We start from the raw sequence: 26,762 nt of genomic DNA on the forward strand, positions 1-26,762 counted from the left end.
TGTACAGTCCCACACGCCCCCCCCATCTCAGTGTACAGTCCCACACGCCCCCCCCATCTCAGTGTACAGTCCCACACGCCCCCCCCATCTCAGTGTACAGTCCCACACGCCCCCCCCATCTCAGTGTACAGTCCCACACGCCCCCCCCATCTCAGTGTACAGTCCCACACGCCCCCCCCCCATCTCAGTGTACAGTCCCACACGCCCCCCCCCCCATCTCAGTGTACAGTCCCACACGCCCCCCCCCCCATCTCAGTGTACAGTCCCACACGCCCCCCCCCCATCTCAGTGTACAGTCCCACACGCCCCCCCCCATCTCAGTGTACAGTCCCACACGCCCCCCCCCCCATCTCAGTGTACAGTCCCACACGCCCCCCCCCCCCATCTCAGTGTACAGTCCCACACGCCCCCCCCCCATCTCAGTGTACAGTCCCACACGCCCCCCCCCCCCATCTCAGTATACAGTCCCACACGCCCCCCCATCTCAGTGTACAGTCCCACACGCCCCCCCCCCATCTCAGTGTACAGTCCCACACGCCCCCCCCCATCTCAGTGTACAGTCCCACACGCCCCCCCCATATCAGTGTACAGTCCCACACGCCCCCCCATCTCAGTGTACAGTCCCACACATCTCAGTGTACAGTCCCACACGCCCCCCCCATCTCAGTGTACAGTCCCACACGCCCCCCCCATATCAGTGTACAGTCCCACACGCCCCCCCCATATCAGTGTACAGTCCCACACGCCCCCCCATATCAGTGTACAGTCCCACACGGCCCCCCCCATATCAGTGTACAGTCCCACACGGCCCCCCCCCATATCAGTGTACAGTCCCACACGGCCCCCCCCCATATCAGTGTACAGTCCCACACGACCCCCCAATCTCAATGTACAGTCCCACACGGCCCCCTCAGTGTACAGTCCCACACGCCCCCCCCATATCAGTGTACAGTCCCACACGCCCCCCCATATCAGTGTACAGTCCCACACGCCCCCCCATATCAGTGTACAGTCCCACACGCCCCCCCCATATCAGTGTACAGTCCCACACGCCCCCCCATCTCAGTGTACAGTCCCACACGCCCCCCCCATCTCAGTGTACAGTCCCACACGCCCCCCCCATCTCAGTGTACAGTCCCACACGCCCCCCCATCTCAGTGTACAGTCCCACACGCCCCCCCCATCTCAGTGTACAGTCCCACACGGCCCCCCACATATCAGTGTACAGTCCCACACGGCCCCCCCCATATCAGTGTACAGTCCCACACGCCCCCCCCCCATATCAGTGTACAGTCCCACACGCCCCCCCCCCCCCATATCAGTGTACAGTCCCACACGCCCCCCCAATCTCAATGTACAGTCCCACACGACCCCCCAATCTCAATGTACAGTCCCACACGACCCCCCATCATATACAACCAGTTCACTCCATGTGAAAAAACCTAAACCTTCACACTGTTGGAATCAGCGCGCGCTCTCCAGTTTCCGACCTAGGAGGACCACGTGATGCGGTGACGTCAGCAGCCCCTTCCGGGTATAGTATTAGCCATCACCGGTTTGGCCACGTTACACGTGACCTTTGACAGGCGCGCGCCCCCCCCCCCCCCCGTGAGACCTTTAGCCCCTGACCTCAGCGATGCCCTGACGCCTGTCACACAGTGGCCTCTGAGCGCTGGGAGCACTGGGAGTGCTGGGAGTGCTGCGGGGGGCTCAGCAATCTGGATTATTCTAAGGTAACTGCTGCATGATTTGTAGTGGCCGTGTAATAACAATGGGGGGGTAACTACAATCCCCATTATTTACATTTAAAGGGGTTGTCCACTATCAGTATATTCAGGAACTGAAAGCAAGTAGCAGTTTCCATAGTGATGATGGCTGATTTATTTTTATTTTATTAAAGGGATTGTCCAGAAAAGGCTTTTATCACAAGGCATAGAGTGGGACTGGCGGAAGGGCCTTAACAAGGCTGTTCTGAAACTACAACTCCCAGCATGCTCCATTCATTTCTGTGGCAGTTACAAGAGCAGCTGAGTCGGTGTGCATGCTGGGAGTCGTAGTTTCACAGCAGCTGGGGTGATCCCTGCTGCAGAGTAATGTTCCCCAACCAATGTCTTTCCAGCTATTGCAAAACTACTACTCCAATCATGCTTGTTGGGAGTTGTAGTTTTGCAGTAGCTGAAGAGCCATTGTTCTAGAAATTGCACTTGGCAAAATACACGGGGACTTCCCTGGGGCTGTTCCGCAGTGCGCACGCCTTAAAGGGGTTGTCCAGGATTTTTTTTTATATATATATATATATTTTAATACTTGCTCTGCGCCACTACCTTCCAGCTCCTTGGCTCCCCTGCCGTCTTCACTGGATTTCCAGTCCCCACCTGTTAGCGTCCGCATGGTCGGGGTCATGTGGCGGTGACATGCCTACGAGACCCGACATGGCTGCAGCGGTGCGTGTGGAGGTTGACAGGTGGAGTCCGGGAAGCCGTGGAGGGGAGCAGGTAAATATGTCTAGACATCCCCTCGAAGATCGAGCCTATTTTTGCTTTGACATTTTTTTGATTTTTTTTTTTTTACTTCACCGTGTTCCAATAGCCATAACTTTTTTATTTTTCCGTTCACCTCGCTTTTTGAGGGCTTATTTTTTTGCGGGACAAGATGCATTTTTTTAATGCCGCCATTTAATTTACCATGTATTGTATTGGAAATCAGAAAAACAATTCTTTGTGGGGTAAAATAGAAAAAAAAAACACAATTCCGCCAAGGTTTTTGGGGTTTTGACATCACAGCGTTATCACCGTACCGAGGACAGTGATACAGCTGAATGGATAGGTGCCCGGGGTATGCTGAGAGCATCACGTCGTTATTTAGTTGGGCAGAGGCTGTGAGGAGGGCTGGGACGCCCCCCCCACCCGGGCATCGGCCCCACCAGGAAACTTCCCTGTGGCCAGTCCACCCCTAGACACGGATGACGCATGGACCAAACAAGGATCTTTCACAGATGAACCCCTGACCATCTTGTCGTCGCGGACGAGGCCTAAGAGAGCCTGACGGAATAAGGATCAGGAATGTACAATCTTCTGATCGGGACGTCCTGCTGATTCTGAGCTGGGACCCGGCCTGACGTCAGGGGGCATAGTCCAGAGTCAACGTATGGCTCCTGTGTCCACCATGAGCGTGTCACCGGCCTCTAGGCGTCTCGGCTGCCCCTGCTGAGTCAGGAGGTACTTTGTACCTCAGTGACGTCTTGATTGCCTAGCGAATTGCGAGGGTGACTATTACCGGTGGCTGAACGCTTCAGAACTGACCAACTGTAACTTCTCGTCTTGCAGATTGACCTCTCCATCATGGCGGACCTGTCGCGGTATGTGGAGCTGACGGAATACAACTTCCTGTTCGCTACAGCTTGCATCCTGTTCAATCCGCTGTTCTGGAATGTGGTGAGTGTTCGGATCGGAGGCCGACGAAAGGAGAGGAGAAGTTGTTTTCTGCACAATGTCCCCCCCCGTGGTCGGAATTACACCCGGCCTCCTGTCATCCTCGCCTCTCTTGCCCCTTGTGCTGAAAAGGCTGCAGCTTTTCTTTCGCAGTTTGTATTTTCTGCTGCATTAAAGGGGGAAAATCTGAACAAGCCTGTGCCGCCTGAGGAGGCAGTCTGTTGTCTACAGGTAGAATATGGCAGTGGTTGCTAGGCAACCTAAACTCGCACCTCGCGCCCAATACACTAGGGGAAGGCAACTTTGGGTTATGGAAAGGTATGTAGGTACATGCAGGTAGTTTCTTCAATGTTAGCGTTGAATTAGAGATTAATTTCGTCTCCTCAACCTGGAGTCCTACGCCTTTTGAAGGGGCGTCACCGCAGCTGAAGACTCTGGCGGCTGGCCTTGACAATCTCCCGCCTGCATCACTGCTCCTAGTAGCTGTGCAAGCGCAGAGACTGTGCTTCTTATTCTGGAGTAGCGACTGTTCATGCTCCACTACCCGGAAATGATGTGGCGTATGCACAGTCGCCTCTCCAGTAGCGGAAGCAGAGTCTCTGCTCTTGTGCCGCCACTCGGAACAGTGATTCAAGATGGTCAGGGCCGGGCGAGATGTCCTGCCCTGTCAATCAAGCGGCGGGGGGGGGTGTCTTCAGCTGCGGGGGCACCCCCTCTCGGGTGTAGAGATCGAGTTGATGAGACAAATTGATTCGCTCTTCACTAGATAGGCTTAAAATGGTTGTAATTTTATTTTATTTATTTTTTCTGAAAGTGAATGTCCGTCTATTAACATCCATCGTTCTGTCCTGACTCATTTCATTTCATAATATATTAGAGACAGAGCTTCGGCCCACCTGGATAGATAGTTATATGATAAAACTCTGCCTTCCTGCAGCCACCACTAGAGGGAGTGCTGGAGCTTATTACTGATTGCAGCGTATAAATGGTGGGCAGTGAGCTCCCTCTAGTGGTGAATGCAGGCATCCACAATTTTATAATTTTGAAAGTACCTGTTACTCTGAACCACCACCATGCCGTAATTGATGACCTGACAATCTTTCCGAACATGGCCTGTCTGTTTTTATTTTTCAGATGCAGGAAAAGAGATGTAGTATCTTTTAATACGTCCTGCACTGTGTGCTAATGGCCTGTGAACAGTCTAGCGGGCATTTGTGCATGCTGTCCAGTGTCTGTCCCTGCTCGCCCGGTCTTGATTGACACCTCCCCAGCCGCTGTTGTCACATCCAGGCTCCTCCTTGTGCCGCTGGCTTATCCTCCCCTGCGGCGGCATCCACTGTTTTTATGGCTAATTTAATGTTGTGTGTGTTTTTTATTTTTTTTTTTATCTAAAAGAACATGTTTGGAAAGTTTGTCCTGTAGAGGTGCCGTATAATGGGCCCAGATCTTGGGGATCAGTATTGGTTGGCTGGCATGCCTTCCGTATGGATGCGGCGTTTGCACTGTTCTCTGTGAAGGTAGTGCACCTGTCTAGGACACTGTATGGCCTGATGTATGTAGACAGACACAGCGCTCAGCTATATGAAACTTTTACGTAGAGTTTAGACACCTTTTTGTTCTACCTCCGGTGTTTTTCCGGGATTTCGCAGCTCAGTGTAAGTTCAGGGACCTGATCCTTATTCTTCTTGGCAACACATGTGGGAGATTTTCAGCTATCAAGCTGTTTGAACATTGGAATCTGCAGCTTTCGGAGATGAGAAAACAATACTCCCGGCACATTGCTCGACTGACAGCTTTCCCACCCCTCCCATACACGCTGGGCTCGGCTGATTATGAATGCATTGTGAATGGCGATAGCGGAGCGGGCCAGACGCCCCTGTCATTCCAGGCTCCTCTGGCAGCGGCTTATCTCTCCTGAGAACGGAAGGATCGGACACGGTGTGCTCCATCTTGCCCGATCCTTCTCACCCATCAGAGTCCAGTCCACATTAGGTGGTCTGATGTATGCCTAACGTGTATGAGCAGCTTAAACGTCTTGCTTACCGTAGGCATAATCGCGCAGCTTTCCTCGCTTCATCTGGGAAAGCTGGATGACGTATCCCAACTGAGCCGTATCGGTGACTCGGTTGTCACCCAGCTTTTCCAGAAGCAGATAAACCTAGAAATGATTTGTGCCACTGATTGCATCTGTGATGTGGACGAGGGCACAGATTTACGTGGCGGGTAGAAACCTGGGGCATCCACCTCACGCAGCCGGTGGAGGATGTTACTGTATAGATGACATGTCGCCTGAGGTTTCATAGGAGCGGGCAGGTGCACCGTTACACAGCGGCTACCCAAATCTAGGTGAACTCAATAGCAGCTGCCCACTCCCTGAAGTGCGCCTACACCGTATGTAGAGCACCGGTGTCATTTCATGGAACATGGAGCAGCGCAGCCAGTGTAACCCGCTGATCTGGGGATAGGGGGGGGTCACTTATTAATGCAATTAACTCTCAGTGTACATGTCTAAGGATGGGTGGTCTGATCCAGAGTATCTATGTCTATCATGTGCGATACAGAACTACACGGACTACACTCCCCATCATGTGCTGCTGAGCGAGTGTATCTTAGCCCGTGCTGTATGATACTGTTTTCGAGAACCATAAGACGCTTTACTAATTTATAATATTTTATGCATTTTCATCGACGCTGTGCTACTGATCCACTCTAAGCCTGTCATGTGTGATACAGTCTGCTGAACCTGTGTATCTAAGCCTATCATGCATGATACTGTCTACAGAGGTGTGTATCTAAGGCCTCTTGCACACGACCGTATGTATTTTGCTGTCCGCAAAAAATACAGATGACGTCCGCGTGCATTCCGTGTTTTGCAGAACCGGAACAGCTGGCCCCTAATAAAACAGTCCTATGCGGACAATAATAGGACAAGTTCTATCTGTTAGCGGAAAGGAAATACGGAAACGGAATGCACACGGAGTGTTTTATTTTTTTTGCCGACCCATTGAAATGAATGGTTCTGTATACGGTCCGCAAAAAAAAAACAGAACGGACACTGAATGAAAATACGCTTGTGTGCGAGAGGCCTAAGCCTATCGTGCATAATATTGTCTGCTGAGCTGTGTATCTAAGCCTGTCCTGTATGATATTGTCTGCAGAGCTGTGTATCTAAGCCTGTCCTGTATTATATTGTCTGCAGAGCTGTGTATCTAAGCCTGTCCTGTATGATATTGTCTGCAGAGCTGTGTATCTAAGCCTGTCCTGTATGATATTGTCTGCAGAGCTGTGTATCTAAGCCTGTCCTGTATGATATTGTCTGCAGAGCTGTGTATCTAAGCCTGTCATGTATGATATTGTCTGCAGAGCTGTGTATCTAAGCCTGTCATGTATGATATTGTCTGCAGAGCTGTGTATCTAAGCCTGTCCTGTATGATATTGTCTGCAGAGCTGTGTATCTAAGCCTGTCCTGTATGATATTGTCTGCAGAGCTGTGTATCTAAGCCTGTCCTGTATGATATTGTCTGCAGAGCTGTGTATCTAAGCCTGTCATGTATGATATTGTCTGCAGAGCTGTGTATCTAAGCCTGTCATGTATGATATTGTCTGCAGAGCTGTGTATCTAAGCCTGTCCTGTATGATATTGTCTGCAGAGCTGTGTATCTAAGCCTGTCCTGTATGATATTGTCTGCAGAGCTGTGTATCTAAGCCTGTCCTGTATGATATTGTCTGCAGAGCTGTGTATCTAAGCCTGTCATGTATGATATTGTCTGCAGAGCTGTGTATCTAAGCCTGTCATGTATGATATTGTCTGCAGAGCTGTGTATCTAAGCCTGTCCTGTATGATATTGTCTGCAGAGCTGTGTATCTAAGCCTGTCCTGTATGATATTGTCTGCAGAGCTGTGTATCTAAGCCTGTCATGTATGATATTGCCTGCTGAACTGTGTATCTAAGCCTGTCATGTATGATATTGTCTGCAGAGCTGTGTATCTAAGCCTGTCCTGTATGATATTGTCTGCAGAGCTGTGTATCCGAACCCCGTTTTGTGTGATACGGTCTGCTGAGTGGGTATATCTAAGCCTATCATGTGGTATACGGTCTCCTGAAGCAGCGTATCTAAGCTTTTTATGTTTGGATACTGTCCCAGGGAACCACACAGTATATACCCCCCCAATCCAGGGCTGTGTTCAGAGTTTATCCTGCACCATGCGCGTCTGCTGCTCACGCCCCGTTGACTTGAGGTCATACAGTAGATACTGTACGTAGAATGATTTTGATCATGCGGTAAAACTGCCCTCGGTCTCGCCGTGATTGCTGTGGTTGATGGCCGTGCAGTTTATACACGTGGAATGTTTGATTTTAAGGCCTCATGCACACGACCGTTGTTGTGTTCCGTTCCGCAAAATGGGGTTCCGTTGTTCCGTGATCCGTTTTTGTTTCCGTGTGTCTTCCTTTATTTTTGGAGGATCACCAGACATGAAGGAAAGTAAAAAAAAAGTCTAAGTTAAGTTTGCCTTGCAAATGATAGAAAAAAAACTGACGCGGACACACGGACGTGGATGACAATCTTGTGTGCCTCTGCGTTTTTTCACTGACCTATTGACTTGAATGGGTCCGCAAACCGTTTTCCGTGAAAAAAAATAGGACCGGTTATATTTTTATTTACGGACTGAAACCACGGATCACGGACGCGGATGACAAACGGTGCATTAGCCGAGTTTTCAACGGACCCATTGAAAGTCAATGGGTCCGCAGAAAATCACGAAAAACTGAACAACGGACACGGAATGAAACAACGGTCGTGTGCATGAGGCCTAAACCTGAAAAAAGTATACATATATGTCATATACTGGCTTCTCCTTTCTCCTTATCTGACTGCTCTGATGTCTCCTTATCTGACTGCTCTGATGTCTCCTTATCACTTACCTTTGTTAGATGCAGCACCAAGTCAGATTTAACCCATGCACAGCCTCCCGGACGAGATTACCGTGACATTATCTGTAGGTAAGCAGTGTGAGGGTTAAATCTCCTGACTTGTAGCTACACTAAAAAAACGTTCCTGATAAGGGGCACTAAGGTGAAAGAATCCACATAAATCATTCGCTTCCTCTGTGAAGTACTGCTATCCCCTTTCTTGACGCCCTAGGCACGTGCCCTCATGTGCCTTGTTGCAAATATGACCCTGTCCCCATCGTGTAATATTACTGAATCTCCTTCTACAGGGACAGTGGCGGTCACTATGGCGGTCACTATGGAGTTAATTGCATTGCACTTTGTTAGGCACCATTAATGGGTAGATACTTTGGAGCTTAGATACGTGCCAGGGAAGCCTTAAGGTCCTGTATGTCGTCTATTTCTGACACCTGGAGGAGGTTATGGAGTCAGTGTGACCCGTGGCCAGCTCAGTAGGCTCCTGTAATACTGGGCGGCAGATGTTCCCGCGCGGTGGCCTTCACCCCGGGATATTCCGCACCTCGCTGTCCTCATCATATATCACTCCTATGACGTGGAGATGGAAAAGTGTGTAGGATCGTATTAAGAAGAGAAATACTGATGCAGTTTATGATCTTGGGTTACATTGTGTTTTATGCTCTAGTCACATTCAGAGCTGCGCACATTACTTACAAATCACACCAAAGGGGAATTTTGTACAAAATTTTACGCCGCAGAAGGGAGAGGATAGATTTGCTATCATTTACTCCAGAAACCGGCATGAATTACAGCTCAAGATCTAGGTTTGATTTTTCTGCCAGAAGATGCGCCAAATTCACCACGAGGTCTCATTAAAGGGGTTGTCCCATCCGGACAGTTTCCGCATATCCACAGGGTGCACCCCTCCACAGGATATCCACCTCTGGCACCCGCTTCTTTCTCGAGAACAGGCCCCCCGTCGCGCACTTCCGTGAATGTGCAGACCATGAAGGTAGGTCTTACGGCTACTATGGGACCCCTGGACAGAGGGGGCCCGTTCCCGCTTGGTTTCATCCTCATTTTATTGTTTGGCGAGAACCTGCACTGGGTTTTGGTCTCCCTGGTGCCACAGATAGTAACGTTTTAGTGTCAAGCAGCAGCGTAAAGGAGCCTTATTTTTATAGTATGGGGCCCTGGCGCCTAAGAGGACATCCTCGCTATAAAGAAGACTTGAGGCCTGAGGCACAGTATTTGACACACTTGGGCCTCTTGCAAAGGAATGTTGTGCATCCCTTCCGTGCATTAGGGACCGCAATTTCGGTCCCGAATGCATGGGCAACTTCCATGCGGCGGCCGGGACGGATTAAGACCCATTTAACTTGAATAGAACCATGGGGTTCCGATCCTTGCTTCCATTCGGGATCTCCGTGATTGCGGACCCGTTCAAGTGATGCGGAGTTCACACGGGCCAGAGCCCGTGTATTGCGGACCCGCGGTATGCGGGTCACAATACGGCCACGGGCACACAACATTTGTGCTCAAGAGGCCTTAGTCTGGCAGATGTAAGTTGTCGGGTGATGCTACTCTAAGGCCCCTTTCACACGGGCGAGTATTCCGCGCGGATGCGATGCGTGAGTTGAACGCATTGCACCCACACTGATTACCGACCCATTCATTTCTATGGGGCTGTTCACATGAGCGGTGATTTTCACGCATCACTTATGCGTTGCGTGAAAATCGCAGCATGCTCCTCTTTGCGCGTTGCGGTGCGATAATCCACGCAACGCAGGCCCCATAGAAGTGAATGGGGTTGCGTGAAAATCGCAAGCAAGTGCGGATGCGGTGCGATTTTCACGCACGGTTGCTAGGAGAAGATTGGGATGGAGACCCGATCATTATTATTTTTCCTTATAACATGGTTATAAGGGAAAAGAAGAGCATACTGAATAAAGAATGCATAGTAAAAATAAAAAAATAAAAATTTAACTCGCCTTAGTCCACTTGATTGCGGCCCGGCATCTCCTTCTGTCTCCTTTGTTGAATAGGACCTGTGGTGAGCATTAATTACAGGCCCTTTGATGTCACTCCGCTCATCACATGGTACGTCACATGATCCTTTACCATGGTGACGTACCATGTGATGACCGGAGTGACGTCATCAAAGGTCCTGTTCCTGTAATTAATGCTCACCACAGGTCCTATTCAACAAAGGAGACAGAAGGAGATGCCGGGCCGCAATCAAGTGGACTAAGGTGAGTTAAATTATTATTATCATTTTTTTAACCCCTCCAGCGCTATTGTACTATGCATTCTGAATACAGAATGCTCTTATTTTCCCTTATAACCATGTTATAAGGGGAAATAATACAATCTACAGAACACTGATCCCAAGGCCGAACTTCTGTGAAGAAGTTCGGGTTTGGGTACCAAACATGCGCGATTTTTTTCACGCGAGTGCAAAACACATTACAATGTTTTGCACTCGCGCAGAAAAATTGCGGGTGTTCCCATAACGCACCCGCACATTTTCCCGCAACGCCCGTCTGAAAGGGGCCTAAGGAGTAAGGCAATTGCAGAAACTACAACTCCCTAAAATACTGTTACCAAGGCGGCACTCCCTGCAAGCAGCTGATATCTCCAGAACGTCGGATGCCATTTATGGCATCCTGTATTTTGTCTGTGTAGCAGCAGGCAGAGGCTGCCCTAAAACGGCTATATCTGCGTCCATGTTCTGACTTCCTGCTCAATTTGCACTGCAGTGTAAAGCATGGTGGAGGAAGAAAGCAGGAATTAGAGGCACTGAGGTATGTCTCAGACTACCCCAGGCTCCAGTGGAACATTCAGATAAGCTGGTCGCAGCTGTGCATTATAGAGCAGAGCTAAAGAGCAGTCAGCACTGAAGGAAACAATTCTGCTTTCGCCGAAATAAGGGAGTGCAGGCGATGCTCATCTTATATCTGTCGTGCTCTCATCTGACGTCACTTCTGTGTTGTGACTTTAGTCCGTTCCTGTCCTTCATAGTTCACATCTTATAGCACCCCCTGCTGGTTGAGTCGTCCCTGTACTGAGTATCTGTGGGACGTCATGTCCGCAGCAGTTTGTTGTAGATAAAACTACAGTTCCCACAATGCACTGCCTTGGAGCCCCCCCCCCCCCCCCACCTCCTGTGTTTTTTATTTATTTATTTATTTTTTATGCAGCTTTGGTTGGGACTGGAGAAGCTGTGTAAACCATCAGGTGCGGTATCAATGGATAAAAGGTAATGTTGATGGTGTCCCGGTAGAGAGAGCGCCACCTGACTGCTCTTTGAGATAAGATTATGGAGAAAGTGGAGTATCACCCCTATCGTTGTGTCTCTTAATAATACCAAGGGCTTTGGTTGAGAGATATAGCTCACATAAAGTTCTTAAAAATCGGACACAGAACGCGTTGCTCTGAATATTCTGCTGCTTGTTCAGTGTCTGCACAGAGCATGCCGTACTGTGGTGCAATGTTCACGACTGCAGGACGCGTTGCCCCCCCGGGCCTCGTGTTCTCCCCGGCGCTGCTTCGACGTTCCAGCTTGTTTTATGTCCCCCCCCCCCTCCCTCCCGATGTGTTACGTTCGGATCAAGGCGCTCTTCTCCATTACCGGACCGTTCACCCGATAGCTCCAGGCAGCTCTGTCATTCCTGGGAAATGTTCCAGACTGTGCCTCTACCCAAGAATAGGGAACTCTATCCTGCGCGCTGCGGTCGGGCGCTCGAGAGCCGCTGTCCGGGTGCGATTAGAAGGTTGCGTACATCCAGTGATTGCGGATTTGTTGTGTTGTACCTCCAGGGAGATTGGGTTTCGGCTTGTGTTTGTATCTTGTCATTAGCTCCCCGCTCCAGCAGCTTGTGCAGGTACAGCCTGTCCTTCCCCACTGTAACATTCAACTCCTGTACGTAAAATTAAAAACCGGTTAACCCCTTGAACGCCAAAAGGCAGGGCCGACGGAAAGAGGTGTGGGTGCTCGGGTGTTCGCCTTGTACCCGATGCACAGGACATGACATTCTAGTGGAGGCCTCACGAATCGTGATGTCTGGTTATAATTAAGGGTCATTTTCGTATCCCCGTGTTCTTCAAGGATGGGGTTCTATAAATAATTTTTGGTCTTTCAAGCAATGGTCTTTGTGGTCCAAAAAAGTGGCAATTACTTTTTGATGCTGGTTTTCATGGTGGTCACTTCCTGCTTAAAGGGTAATTCCTATCTCAACCATTATTTTGCAGTGGTATAGAAGGGTTTCAGGGCTACTGTGCATGCTCGGGAAGCGTCCTATACATCTCTATAAGGCTGCCGAGAGGTGGCTGGGCAGGGAACTACTGCACATGCTCGGAAGCCGTCCAATACATTTCTATAGAGCTGCCTAGGAGTAGCTGGGCAAGGAGGTACTGTGCATCCCGGGAACTGTCCTATACACTTGTGTAGAGCTGCCGAGAGGTACCTGTGCAGGGAAGTGCTGCACATCCTCAGGAGCCCTTCTTATACATTTCTATAGCGCCACTTGAGAGGTAGCCGGGCAGGGAAGTGTTGCACATGCTCAGAAGCAGTCTTATGCATTTCTATATAGCTGCTGAGAGGTTGCTGTGCAGGGAAGTGCTGCACATCCTCAGAAGCCTTCTTATACATTTCTATAGCGCCACTTGAGAGGTAGCTGGGCAGGGAAGTGTTGCACATGCTCAGAAGCAGTCTTATGCATTTCTATATAGCTGCTGAGAGGTTGCTGTGCAGGGAAGTGCTGCACATCCTCAGAAGCCTTCTTATACATTTCTATAGCGCCACTTGAGAGGTAGCCAGGCAGGGAAGTGTTGAACACGCTCAGAAGCTTTCTTATGCATTTCTATATACATGCTGAGAGGTAGCCGGGCAGGGAAGTGTTGCACATGCTCAGAAGCAGTCTTATGCATTTCTATATAGCTGCTGAGAGGTTGCTGTGCAGGGAAGTGCTGCACATCCTCAGAAGCCTTCTTATACATTTCTATAGCGCCACTTGAGAGGTAGCTGGGCAGGGAAGTGTTGCACATGCTCAGAAGCAGTCTTATGCATTTCTATATAGCTGCTGAGAGGTTGCTGTGCAGGGAAGTGCTGCACATCCTCAGAAGCCTTCTTATACATTTCTATAGCGCCACTTGAGAGGTAGCCAGGCAGGGAAGTGTTGAACACGCTCAGAAGCTTTCTTATGCATTTCTATATACATGCTGAGAGGTAGACTGACAAGGAAGTGTTGCACATGCTCAGAAGCTGTCATGCATTTCTATATACCTGCTGAGGGGTAGACTGGCAGGGAAGTGCTGCACATGCTCAGGAGCTGGCATATACATTTCTATATACCTGCTGAGGGGTAGACTGGCAGGGAAGTGTTGCACATGCTCAGAAGCTGTCATGCATTTCTATATACCTGCTGAGAGGTAGCCGGGCAGGGAAGTGCTGCACATGCTCAGGAGCTGGCATATACATTTCTATATACCTGCTGAGAGGTAGACTGGCAGGGAAGTGTTGCACATGCTTAGAAGCTTTTTTATGCGTTTCTATATACCTGCTGAGAGGTAGCCGGGCATGGAGGTGCTCCACATGCTCAGGAGCTGGCATATACATTTCTATAGAGCTGTTGAGAGGTGGCTGGGCAGGGAGCCATCCTCTACATTTCTATAGAGCTGGGAGGTACCGTGCAGCCCGGGAACTGTCCTATACACTTGTGTAGAGCTACCGAGAAGTAGCCGGGCAAGGAAGTGCTGCTCATGCTCAGTAGCCATCCTATCCATTTTTATGGAGCTGCTGAGAGGTAGCTGGGCAGGGAGCTACTGTGCATGCTTGCGTGCCGTCCAAAATACATTTTCTATAGAGCTGCCTAGATGTAGCTGGGCAGGTAGGTACTGTGCAGCCCAGGAACTGTCATATACATTTCTATAGAGTTGCTGAGAGGTAGCCAGGCAGGGAGCTACTGCGCATGCAGGAGCAAGGAGGTACTGTGCATCCCAAGAACTGTCCTATCTACTTGTGTAGAGCTGCCAAGCGGTAGATGGGCAGGGAAGTGCTGCACATGCTCAGGAGCCGTCCTATGTTTTTTTTATAGCTCATTTCTATACATTTCTATAGGACTGCTGAGAGGTAGGTGGGCAGAGAAGTGCTGCACATACTCAGAAGCCGTCTTATACATTTCTATAGCACTGCTGAGCATTAGCCGGGCAGGGAGCTACTGCGCATGCTTGGAAGCTGTTCAATACATTTCTATAGAGCTACCTAAATGTAGCTGGGCAGGGAAGCACTGTGCATGCTTGGGAGCTGCCCTATATACTCTTATAGAGCTGCTGAGAGGTGGCAAGGCAAGGAAGTGCTGCACATACTGTGTTGCACATGCTCAGGTGCCGTCTTATACATTTCTATAGAGCTGCTGCGAGGTGGTCGGCAGGGAAGTGTTGCACGTGCTCAGGAACTGTCCTATACATTTCTGTAGAGCAGCTGAGAGGTAGCCGGGCAAGGAAGTGCTGCACATACACAGGAACCATCTTATACATTTCTATAGAGGTGGCCGGGCAGGAAAGTGCTGCACATGCTCAGAAGCAGTCTTATACATTTCTATTGAGTTGCTGAGAGGTAGCCAGGCAGGGAGCTACTGCGCATGCAGGAGCAAGCAGGTACTGTGCATCCCACAAACTGTCCTATGCACTTGTGTAGAGCTGCCAAGCGGTAGATGGGCAGGGAAGTGCTGCACATGCTCAGGAGCCGTCCTATGCATTTCTATAGCTCATTTCTATACATTTCTATAGGACTGCTGAGAGGTAGGTGGGCAGAGAAGTGCTGCACATACTCAGAAGCCGTCTTATACATTTCTATAGCACTGCTGAGCATTAGCCGGGCAGGGAGCTACTGCGCATGCTTGGAAGCCGTTCAATACATTTCTATAGAGCTACCTAAATGTAGCTGGGCAGGGAAGCACTGTGCATGCTTGGGAGCTGCCCTATATACTCTTATAGAGCTGCTGAGAGGTGGCAAGGCAAGGAAGTGCTGCACATACTGTGTTGCACGTGCTCAGGTGCCGTCTTATACATTTCTATAGAGCTGCTGCGAGGTGGTCGGCAGGGAAGTGTTGCACGTGCTCAGGAACTGTCCTATACATTTCTGTAGAGCAGCTGAGAGGTAGCCGGGCAGGAAAGTGCTGCACAGCCCGGGATCTGTCGTGTACGATGTGTAGATGTGGGCGCCTTTACTATTTGCCAGAATTGTTCCTTAGCTTTGGCTTGGGCTACTTTCACACTGGCGTTTTGACTTTCCGTTTGTGAGATCCGCTCAGGGCTCAGCGGTCCAAAACGGATCAGTTTTGCCCTAATGCATCCTGAATGGAAAAGGATCCGCTCAGAATACATCCGTTTTCCTCCGATCAGTCTCCATTCTGCTCTGCAGGCGGACACCAAAACCCTGCCTGATTAAGTGGAGCCAAATGGATCCATTCTGACACACAATGTAAGTCAAAGGGGACGGATCCGTTTTCTCTGACACAATAGAAAACTGGTCCGTCCCCCATTGACTTTCAATGGTGTTAACGTCGGATCCGTCTTGGCTATAGCAGACATAATACAACCGGATCCGTTCATGATGGATGCATGCGTTTGTATTATTGTAATGGAAGTGTTTTTGCAGATCCATGACGGATCCGCAACAACCGCTAGTGTGAAAGTAGCCATGCTGGCTCCACCATTAGAGGAGTGGCGGGGAGCAGCTCCGTGCTGGGTAATGTTGCATCACAGCCCTGGGGCCTTGGGTTCGAATTCAAATCGAAGAAGTTTGTATGTTCTCGGGTTTTGCTTGTGTTTCCTCTAGGTTCTCCAAGCAAGTTTGTTTGTCACTTTCCCGTCCCCCAAGTCCTCTTGGCAGTGCCTATAAAATGCATTACTCCTGCAGGGGGCGACGGTGAGTACAGGAGAAAACAACTACTTGCTGGATAAGGCCTCATGCACACGACCGTTGTTTGGGTCCGCATTCGAGCCGCCAAAAGGGCGGCTCGGATGCGGACCCATTCACTTCAATGGGGCCGCAAAAGATGCGGACAGCACTCCGTGGCTCCGTTCCGTGGCCCTACAAAAAAAAATATAACCTGTCCTATTCTTGTCCGCGCTTTGCGGACAAGAATAGGCATTTATATTGCCGGCACCCGTTCCGTTCCGCAAATTGCGGAAGGCAACACGGACGGCTTCCGTTTTTTGCAGATCCGCGAAAAACGACACGGCCGTGTGCATGAGACCTAAAGACCTTGTAAAAAATGACATTCAGAATAATAAGAAAAACAGTGTTCGAAAATATCTGTCCCCTGTGCCGCTGACGTCCGTATCGGGAGTGATGGACGTGCCCTTTAACTCATTATTTGTGATTTATTTTTAGTTTCCCTTTAATAAAATGTTGAGGGTTTTGGTCTCCAGGAATTGCAGCTGCAGGAATTCTCGTACGTTTTGTGTCGCTGCGGCGAGGACAAGTGAGAACCTAGTGTTCCGCATCTCGATAGCCGACGCTGTATTGTTCCAGTCCGTTTTCTTCGGCGAGCACATTACAGCTTCTTCCGACAGCCTTGAGAAATATGAACTCGTTCCTCTTAGGACGCTTTGTTTTTTTTCCCCTCGTCTGTGTTGTGTTTTATGAGTCTGTTCCGTCCAAGTAGATTTCGTGCCTGCACCTGAGCCCCCGAGCGTCGGAGGTGGCGCCCCCTTGTGATAGTACTGGCCATGTATCACTGCAGATACGCACGATAGTGCAGCATTAGCATTGCCATATTTATCCCTATATCGCACCACTTTATACTGCATTGTAGATGGGTCTGATCGCAGGCTACTGTCCGTGGGCTGCAGATCTGTGTCCGATTATCCAGGACTTAAGGGATTTAAAGGGCATCTGTCAGCAGTTTTGTCCCTATGACTCTCGCTGACCTGTTCCATGTGCACTTGGCAGCTGACGGCATCTGTGTTGGTCCTATGTTCATATGTGTCCGCATTGCTGAGAAAAATGAAGTTTTAATATATGCAAATGAGCCTCTAGGAGCAACGGGGGCGTGGCCGTTACACCTAGAGGCGTTGCTCTCTCTGCAACTGCCGCGCTCTCTGCACTTTGATTGACAGGACCAGGCGTGATCACATTTACACTGCCTGGACGTGTAATAATGGAGCTGTCCTATCTGTTGAGTCTAATACATGGCGGTCACTCTCGACAGGTAGAGCTGCAGTGTAAAGTATGGGGGAGGAATGGAAGCTTGAGCCTCTGAGACAGGGAGACTGATTTCCGACTACTTTAGACTCCATTACACATTTCAGCTATGCAAAAGTCTGTGAACAAGAAAGCTGTAGTGTAAAGCATGGGGGGAAGACTGGGTGATGGATTTCAGACTACCTCAGACTCCAGTAGACAGTGCAGCTATGCTGGATTCAGTGAGCAAGCACAGCTGCCGTGTAAAGCATGGGGGAGGAACAAAATCTAGAGCCTCTGGTGAGACAGGGCGATGGATTTCAGACTGCCATATAGACATAGCAGCTATGCTAGAGTCACTGAACAAGCAAAGCTGCAGTGTAAAGCTGCCACCTGAGGAATTCAGACTATGGCGGACTTCAGTAGGCAATGACGCTGAGCTGGGAGCACTGGTAATAGACAGAGCAGCTGCTGGTAGGTATTATATATATTTATCCCCTTCATTCCTTCCCTTCGTCTAGTTTATCTAATTCATTAAAAACCTCCAACAACAATTTTCTACATTTTAATTTAATTTAAGATAAATTTGTTATTTTATGTCTCAAGGATTCACTTTTATTTGTGCCGAGTGAAGTCAGATGATTTGGCCACAGTGAACTGATTGTCCCAGTTTACATAATCAGCCATCGACCCCCCCCCACCCCCCTCTGGGTCAGAGAATTTTCTATAGGGCGGCACCTGCTGCAGTACGGGGCCCCAGCGGCTCCTGACCGGCAGCCACCTTCCTATACAGTGAAATCCAGAACTCAGTAATTAGACTCCCGTCCTTACTTATTACGCCTGGTGCCATCTCTTCCCCAGGTAAGTGGTACATATGCCCCGGCCGTCCACATGATGTAATGTGATTCCTCAGACCAGGCCGCCTTCTTCCCATAGTGCACCTGGTGCCATCTCTTCCCCAGGTAAGTGGTACATATGCCCCCGGCCATCCACATGATGTAATGTGATTTATCAGACCAGGCCGCCTTCTTCCCATAGTGCACCTGGTGCCATCTCTACCCCAGGTAAGTGACGCTTATGCACCCGGCCGTCCACACGATGTAATGTGATTCATCAGACCAGGCCGCCTTCTTCCCATAGTGCACCTGGTGCCATCTCTACCCCAGGTAAGGCTGCTTTCACACTAGCGTTCGGTATTCCGTTCGTGAGCTCCGTTTGAAGGAGCTCACGAGCGGACCCGAACGCAGCCGTCCACCCCTGATGCAGTCTGAATGGAGGCGGATCCGCTCAGACTGCATCAGTCTGGTGGCGTTCAGCCTCCGCTCCGCTCGCCTCCGCACGGACAGGCGGACAGCTGAACGCTGCTTCAAGCGTTGGGGTGTCCGCCTGGCCGTGCGGAGGCGTGCGGATCCGTCCAGACTTACAATGTAAGTCAATGGGGACGGATCCGTTTGAAGATGCCACAATGTGGCTCAATCTTCAAGCGGATCCGTCCCCCATTGACTTTACATTGAAAGTCTGGACGGATCCGTCCCAGGCTATTTCCACACTTAGCTTTTTTTTGCTAAAATAATGCAGACGGATCCGTACTGAACGGAGCCTCCGTCTGCATTATTATGGGCGGATCCGTTCTGAACGGATCCGCCCGAACGCTAGTGTGAAAGTAGCCTTAGTGGTACATATGCCCCGGCCGTCCACATGATGTAATGTGATTCCTCAGACCAGGCCGCCTTCTTCCCATAGTGCACCTGGTGCCATCTCTTCCCCAGGTAAGTGGTACATATGCCCCGGCCGTCCACATGATGTAATGTGATTCCTCAGACCAGGCCGCCTTCTTCCCATAGTGTACCTGGTGCCATCTCTACCCCAGGTAAGTGGTACATATGCCCCCGGCCGTCCACATGATGTAATGTGATTCCTCAGACCAGGCCGCCTTCTTCCCATAGTGCACCTGGTGCCATCTCTTCCCCAGGTAAGTGGTACATATGCCCCGGCCGTCCACATGATGTAATGTGATTCCTCAGACCAGGCCGCCTTCTTCCCATAGTGTACCTGGTGCCATCTCTACCCCAGGTAAGTGGTACATATGCCCCCGGCCGTCCACATGATGTAATGTGATTCCTCAGACCAGGCCGCCTTCTTCCCATAGTGCACCTGGTGCCATCTCTACCCCAGGTAAGTGGTACATATGCCCCCGGCCGTCCACATGATGTAATGTGATTCCTCAGACCAGGCCGCCTTCTTCCCATAGTGTACCTGGTGCCATCTCTACCCCAGGTAAGTGGTACATATGCCCCCGGCCGTCCACATGATGTAATGTGATTCCTCAGACCAGGCCGCCTTCTTCCCATAGTGCACCTGGTGCCATCTCTACCCCAGGTAAGTGACGCACATGCACCCACCCATCCACATGATGTAATGTGATTCCTCAGACCAGGCCGCCTTCTTCCCATAGTGCACCTGGTGCCATCTCATCCCCAGGTAAGTGGTACATATGCCCCGGCCGTCCACATGATGTAATGTGATTCCTCAGACCAGGCCGCCTTCTTCCCATAGTGCACCTGGTGCCATCTCATCCCCAGGTAAGTGGTACATATGCCCCGGCCGTCCACACGATGTAATGTGATTCATCAGACCAGGCCGCCTTCTTCCCATAGTGCACCTGGTGCCATCTCATCCCCAGGTAAGTGGTACATATGCCCCGGCCGTCCACATGATGTAATGTGATTCCTCAGACCAGGCCGCCTTCTTCCCATAGTGCACCTGGTGCCATCTCATCCCCAGGTAAGTGATGCTCATGCACCCACCCATCCACATGATGTAATGTGATTCCTCAGACCAGGCCGCCTTCTTCCCATAGTGCACCTGGTGCCATCTCATCCCCAGGTAAGTGGTACATATGCCCCGGCCGTCCACATGATGTAATGTGATTCCTCAGACCAGGCCGCCTTCTTCCCATAGTGCACCTGGTGCCATCTCTACCCCAGGTAAGTGGTACATATGCCCCCGGCCGTCCACATGATGTAATGTGATTCCTCAGACCAGGCCGCCTTCTTCCCATAGTGTACCTGGTGCCATCTCTACCCCAGGTAAGTGGTACATATGCCCCCGGCCGTCCACATGATGTAATGTGATTCCTCAGACCAGGCCGCCTTCTTCCCATAGTGCACCTGGTGCCATCTCTACCCCAGGTAAGTGACGCACATGCACCCACCCATCCACATGATGTAATGTGATTCCTCAGACCAGGCCGCCTTCTTCCCATAGTGCACCTGGTGCCATCTCATCCCCAGGTAAGTGGTACATATGCCCCGGCCGTCCACATGATGTAATGTGATTCCTCAGACCAGGCCGCCTTCTTCCCATAGTGCACCTGGTGCCATCTCATCCCCAGGTAAGTGATGCTCATGCCCCCGGCCGTCCACATGATGTAATGTGATTCATCAGACCAGGCCGCCTTTTTCCCATAGTGCACCTGGTGCCATCTCTTCCCCAGGTAAGTGGTACGTATGCCCCCGGCCATCCACATGATGTAATGTGATTCCTCAGACCAGGCTGTTATCTTCCCATAGTGCACCTGGTGCCATCTCTACCCCAGGTAAGTGGTACGTATGCCCCCGGCCGTTCACAGGATGTAATGTGATTCCTCAGACCAGTCCACCTTCTTTCATTGCTCCACGGTCCAGTTCTGATCCCCACGTACCCATTGTAGGCTCTTTCGGGGGTGGACAGAGGTCAGCGTGGGCGCTTTCAATAGTCTGCTGCGACATATCCCCGTATACAGCAAGCTGCGATGCCTTGTATCATCTGACACCTTTCTATCACCGCCCGCAGTAAAGTTGTCGGTAATCTGCTGTGTGATGCATCTTCTGTGGTATTGGGCCAGAGGGGTTAGCTTTGGGCATCCTATCTCCCGCTCACTGGGTGTCCTTCCTAGGATCACTTTTGGTAGGTGCTAACCAGCATATGGGGAACGCACCGCAAGACCGGCGGTTTTGGAGACGGCCGCCCCCGTCATCTACACCACGTCACAATTAGCGGAACTGTACTATAGAAAGCAGATTGTTTTTATGACCGGGAAGCTACAATTTATGGGGCTTTCTGGAGTTTCCCTTTAACCTTTGTCTCGTCTGATGCTCATCTCTTCCACAGACTTTGGATGAGGTGAAGCCGTATTTTGTGGTCAGCCTGGGGGTGAGGGGCGGCACAGGGGGACATGATGGATGTGCAGCTCTATTTCTTCTCCATTTAACCTTTCGTGTAGAAGTCTCTTCCCCTGTGATCGTCTCCGGGTCACTTCGGCTTCTCTCCAGATACTCGGGAAGATGTTCACATCCCATCAAGCAGGTGCGTCCGGGGAGACACAGCACACAAGTCCAATCTGCCTTTCTGTGGAAAGTGTAGGCGAGCGTCTTCTATGGAAGCGGGGCGTCCTCCGGCATGAAATGCGTTAGTTATCTCTGCAAGCGCTGCTCGAATGGCAGACCTCAGGTATATAATGCACGGCTCCCGGAGTGCGGGGAGGATGATCCGAGGTAAATCATCCGCTCACATCCCAGTGTGGAGCTGCTTTGTTAAGGCACTTACTCGCCCATCTGCTGCTTTGGCTGCCGCTTCTGTCGTAGGTCTCTTTAAACTCGACTTGCCTCACTTTTGAATGTTCGCCAGCGACCAGGTTACGCGCTACACGTGAATCCATCTGATTGCCATTGGGTTGAGCCGCCACTGTGCCTGTGTAATGGAAATTTCAGCATTTTTAAAATTGCCGCTTGCTGTCAGTGAATGGGATCACTCTCTTGTTTACAGGTGGAGCCTATAAACCCTTATAGACTTAAAGGGGTTTTCAGAGGCCCATCCTCAGGCTAGATCGTCAGTATATGATCGGCGTGGGTCTGACGATCAGCTCCAGCAAGCACCGCAGCCTCCTTGCAGCTTAAAGAGCACAGCGCCGTCCATTGGATAGTGGCCGTGCTTGGTATTGCAGCTCAGCCCCATTCATTTGAAAGGGACTGACCAGCGCCTAGGCCCTGTGACCAATGATCAGCGTGACGTCACTGGCCTACGAAGAGGCTGCAGCGCTTCAAACAGCTGATCGGCGAGCGTGCCAGGACTCTGACCCCCACCGATCAGATACTGATTACTTTTCCTGAAGATAGGTCATCAGTATTAAACGCAGGGACAATCCCATTAATAACTGCTTGCAGCTGAGGGTTTGTTTCAATGTATCAGTGTAGGCAGTCCTTCAATGGAAACAATCTGATACCATTACCCGGGCGCTGATACATTGTATCAAACTACCAGAACAGGAGATAGACGTTTGCTAGTGATGAATTGGGGCTCCGTTCACATTGGCTTCTGTTTAACTGAGCCATGACAGCTATACTATTGACTTTGGGGGTCCATCCAGGTTCTGCTAGGGTGCTGGTATGGTAAAGCGTGAGAATAGCAATGCAGGCAGTGCTAGCAAAAATGCAAGTGTGAACAGAGCCCAAGCTTACACTGGATACAACTATTATTTAATTTATTTTATGCACTTATATAGCGCTACTATATTCCGTAACGCTTTACAGACATTAGCGTCACACTGTCCCCAATGGGGCTCACAATTTAAGGTACAACTGAAACAAAACCTCAGCTCTAAACCCTGGGCCTTAATGGGACAGGCTTCTCTAGGCAGGATTGAGATATTGGCTTGTATTTTTACTCCCTCTTCATGTTCTGTCTGTCACATCCTAAATCACGGTCTGTGTACTGCGACACGGTGAGAGGTTTGGTCTGGGAAAATAGGTATTTTCCTCCCAGCATGTGCTGCTGGGCTGATTTACAGCCAGGTGAGGTCAAATACTGGACCGGATTTTAAGTGCCGGTCCAGTTTTGGCAGCACCTGGCTGTCCTTAAATAGGCAGCTGGGCTCAGAAGCCAGGTCTATGTGTTGGGATCTGGGAGCCTTGTGTCTGGATGAAGGCTTGCTACCGGTTTGGCTTGAAAAAAGGTTGGTGCTGCTATCAGCAAGGACTCTTTGAGGCGGAATTGCTGCATGGTGTGAATTACCACCAACACCGCAAGGTGACTTTTTGTTTGAATATGACTGTTTGTTTTGTCACTTGCCTAAAGTGTGAATAAAACACTGAACTGTTTGACCCTAGTGCGGTCCACGGAGTATACTGGCCGGAAATTCGGGGTGATGTGCATCCACGGAGACTTAAGACTAAGACCCACTGTGCTGGCACGGTGGCCGGTAGATGGACCCACGAGGTGGCTGTCGCCACAAATCTATATTATGAACTTATAATAGGGAGAGGCTGCTGTGGCCGGCTATGAGAGTAACTTATACCCATGAGACAGGGGTAACCCCAGCAGAGTGGCCCGGCTCAGGGGGGAGACCAGAACCCTGGAAACCTGAGACTGAAGGGCCAGCGGTAGGGGTGACTTAGTATTTGGGGTATGTCATTGGGCGTGGAGTCATCAAACCCCAAGTGAACAAACATAGAGGCGATACAAAATTGGCCCAGACCTGTCACCACTAGGCAAATAAAATAATTCCTGGGAACGGTGGGCTGTTACATGAGGTTTGTTCCCCACTTTGCTACGGTGGCCACGCCCTTGACAGGACTCTTGAAGGGACACAAGTTAATGATGTTTTGCTGGGATGATCGGGTGGAAGAGGCTTTCTCCGCTTTGAAGTCAGCCCTGTGTGGGTCCCTGGTTTTGGTGACGCCCGACTTCAAAAGGGAGTTTATAGTACAGACCGATGCCTCCGAAGTAGGCCTCGGCGCTGTACTGTCTAAGGAAGTCAACGGGGAGGAACATCCCGTTGTCTTCCTCAGCCGTAAGCTCAACCCAGCCGAGACCCGGTACAGTATAGTGGAGAGAGTGCCTGGCTCTCAAGTGGGCACTCGAGTCTCTCCGCTATTTGTTGGGGAGAAGGTTTCGTCTGGTGACCGACCACTCCCCTCTCAAGTGGATGAGCCAGGCCAAGAACAGAATTGCCCGGGTAACCCGATGGTTTCTCTCCCTACAAAACTTAAAGTTTTCGGTGGAACACAGGGCAGGCTGGTTACAGGGCATGTTACTGGGTATGTGACACAGTTAAAGGTTTGGTCTGGGAAAACAGGTATTTTTCTCCCAGCATGTGCTGCTGGGCTGATTTACAGCTATGTAAGGTCAAATCCCGAACCGGATTTTAAATGCCGGTCCGGGTTTTGGCAGCACCTGGCTGTCCTTAAATAGGCAGCTGGAATCGGAAGCCATGTCTCTGTGTTGGGATCTGGATAAAGGCTTTCTACCTGTTTGGCGTGAAAACAGGTTGGTGCTGCTATGAGACTCTTTGAGGCAGAATTGCCGCATGGTCTGGATTACCACCAACATCGCAAGGTGACTTTTTTGTTTGAATATGACTGCTTGTTTTGTCACTTGCCTAAAGTGTGAATAAAACACTGAACTGTTTGATCCAAAGAACTTGTTGCTTCCGCTAATCCTGTCTACCAGAGCGAGTCCCCACAGTACGCACAACGACGCATGGAGAAACCGGGCAAGTTATCAAAGGAGTCTCGGGAGTTTGGCAAATCCCATAGGACTGTGTATTAAAGCATCTGCAAAATACATTTATGGAGCCCTGTACTGCTGCAGGGACGGGACAGGAAGATCAGCTTGTATCTAGAACCAGAATGCACGATCAGATTGTATCTAGAACCGGAATGCATGATTGGATTGTACGTAGAACCAGAATGCATGATCAGATTGTATCTAGAACCAGAATGCACGATCAGATTGTATCTAGAACCGGAATGCATGATTGGATTGTACGTAGAACCAGAATGCATGATCAGATTGTATCTAGAACCAGAATGCACGATCAGATTGTATCTAGAACCGGAATGCATGATTGGATAGTACGTAGAACCAGAATGCACGATCAGATTGTATCTAGAACCGGAATGCATGATTGGATTGTACGTAGAACCAGAATGCATGATCAGATTGTATGTGCACCAGTATCGGTCACATTTGAGTTGTAGATCGTGAATCCTTAAAAATGGCTATTCCTGAAATGTGTCAGTTTGAGGTAGTTTCACCTTAATATTGCGTAGTCTGGCCCGCCCCTTTTCTGCCTTACAGTAGGTGTGAGGGGGCGGTCCAGACTACACAGCAGCAGCCATCTGACTCCTCGGCCTCATGCACACGACCATATTTATTTTCCACCTCGCATTGGATGCGGGCCTGTTCATTTCAGTGGGTACATCACAACGTCTGCTTCCCGCATCTGTATGTCCACACGTCCGTCCTGCGGAAGAATAAAACACGTTTTGCAGGCAAGAATAGTCATTCTGACAAAGGGGCCTGCGGAATATTGCAGGATGCACATGGCCGTTGTCCGTACAGAAGAGCGAGGCTCTTGGGTTTGCTCTGCAACCATTTATCAGCGCTCGCACACATTACTGGCGGGTTTGTTTCGCGAACTTGTATCTAAGTGATAGGAACCAATTAAACATTAGAACTACATGTTTGTACCGCTCACTAGGAAGAGTACGCGGCCCCGCTCAATTACAGGTGAGCAACAGGAGGTCAGACATCGCCTGAGCGGCCAATTAGAGCCCGGGTAACGAGAGTGCGGGTGATGTACAGCGCATGTCATTATCTCATCAGTCCCGGCACCGCTCCCTTCATGGCAGAGAACAGATTAAAATAAACTCATTATGGATTTTTTATTTATTTTTTTATAATTACCATACGCTCGGACAAATTAATTTGCGGCTTCTGTTCTTTTCATCACGTGAAGAATTCATCGCTCCTCGATCGGTTTTCTAAAAACCCAACAGATTCCGGATATTTGCACACCCTCTGGTAGGACCGGCCACCTATGACACGGTGAACTTGCGCTGCGGCCCCGGTCACTAGTTCACCCGACGCTGATCACATTACGAACCTGCACTTTTACTAAGGTTCCCAGAAAGCTATTAAGTCAGGATGTCTCCTGCGATGTTTACGGGGTTGAGCCGGGGGCTTTGTAATTCGATAAATGCCAGTTTTTCAATTATTTGGATGCATTGTTTCCACGGGAACATTTTGATCTGTGTATAAAACTAGTTCATATAATTCCGCTAATGCAACTGGTGATCAGTACCGGCCATCAGCTGCAAGTGCTACATGATTTGGACCAGGACCCCCTTTAATTGACCCACAGCTCCAGCTGCACACCCATCAGTAACAGTACAATCTGTATATGGGTTCT

The 26,762-nt window shown here is 50.1% G+C and overlaps 1 protein-coding gene across 1 annotated transcript in view; it reads left to right on the top strand.

The window, feature by feature from the left end:
• Window positions 1-1,578: 1,578 nt before the first annotated feature.
• PEMT (phosphatidylethanolamine N-methyltransferase) overlaps window positions 1,579-26,762 on the top strand; it is an 81,493-nt gene continuing 56,309 nt past the window's right edge. Inside the window, exons 1-2 of the mRNA XM_044304894.1 lie at window positions 1,579-1,733; window positions 3,327-3,434. Coding sequence (XP_044160829.1) covers window positions 3,342-3,434 — 93 coding nt within the window. The 5' untranslated portion in view covers window positions 1,579-1,733; window positions 3,327-3,341. The remainder of the gene's footprint in view (window positions 1,734-3,326; window positions 3,435-26,762) is intronic.

This window comes from Bufo gargarizans, chromosome 8 (assembly GCF_014858855.1).
Source record: "Bufo gargarizans isolate SCDJY-AF-19 chromosome 8, ASM1485885v1, whole genome shotgun sequence".
In the NCBI taxonomy this organism is placed as follows: domain Eukaryota; kingdom Metazoa; phylum Chordata; class Amphibia; order Anura; family Bufonidae; genus Bufo; species Bufo gargarizans.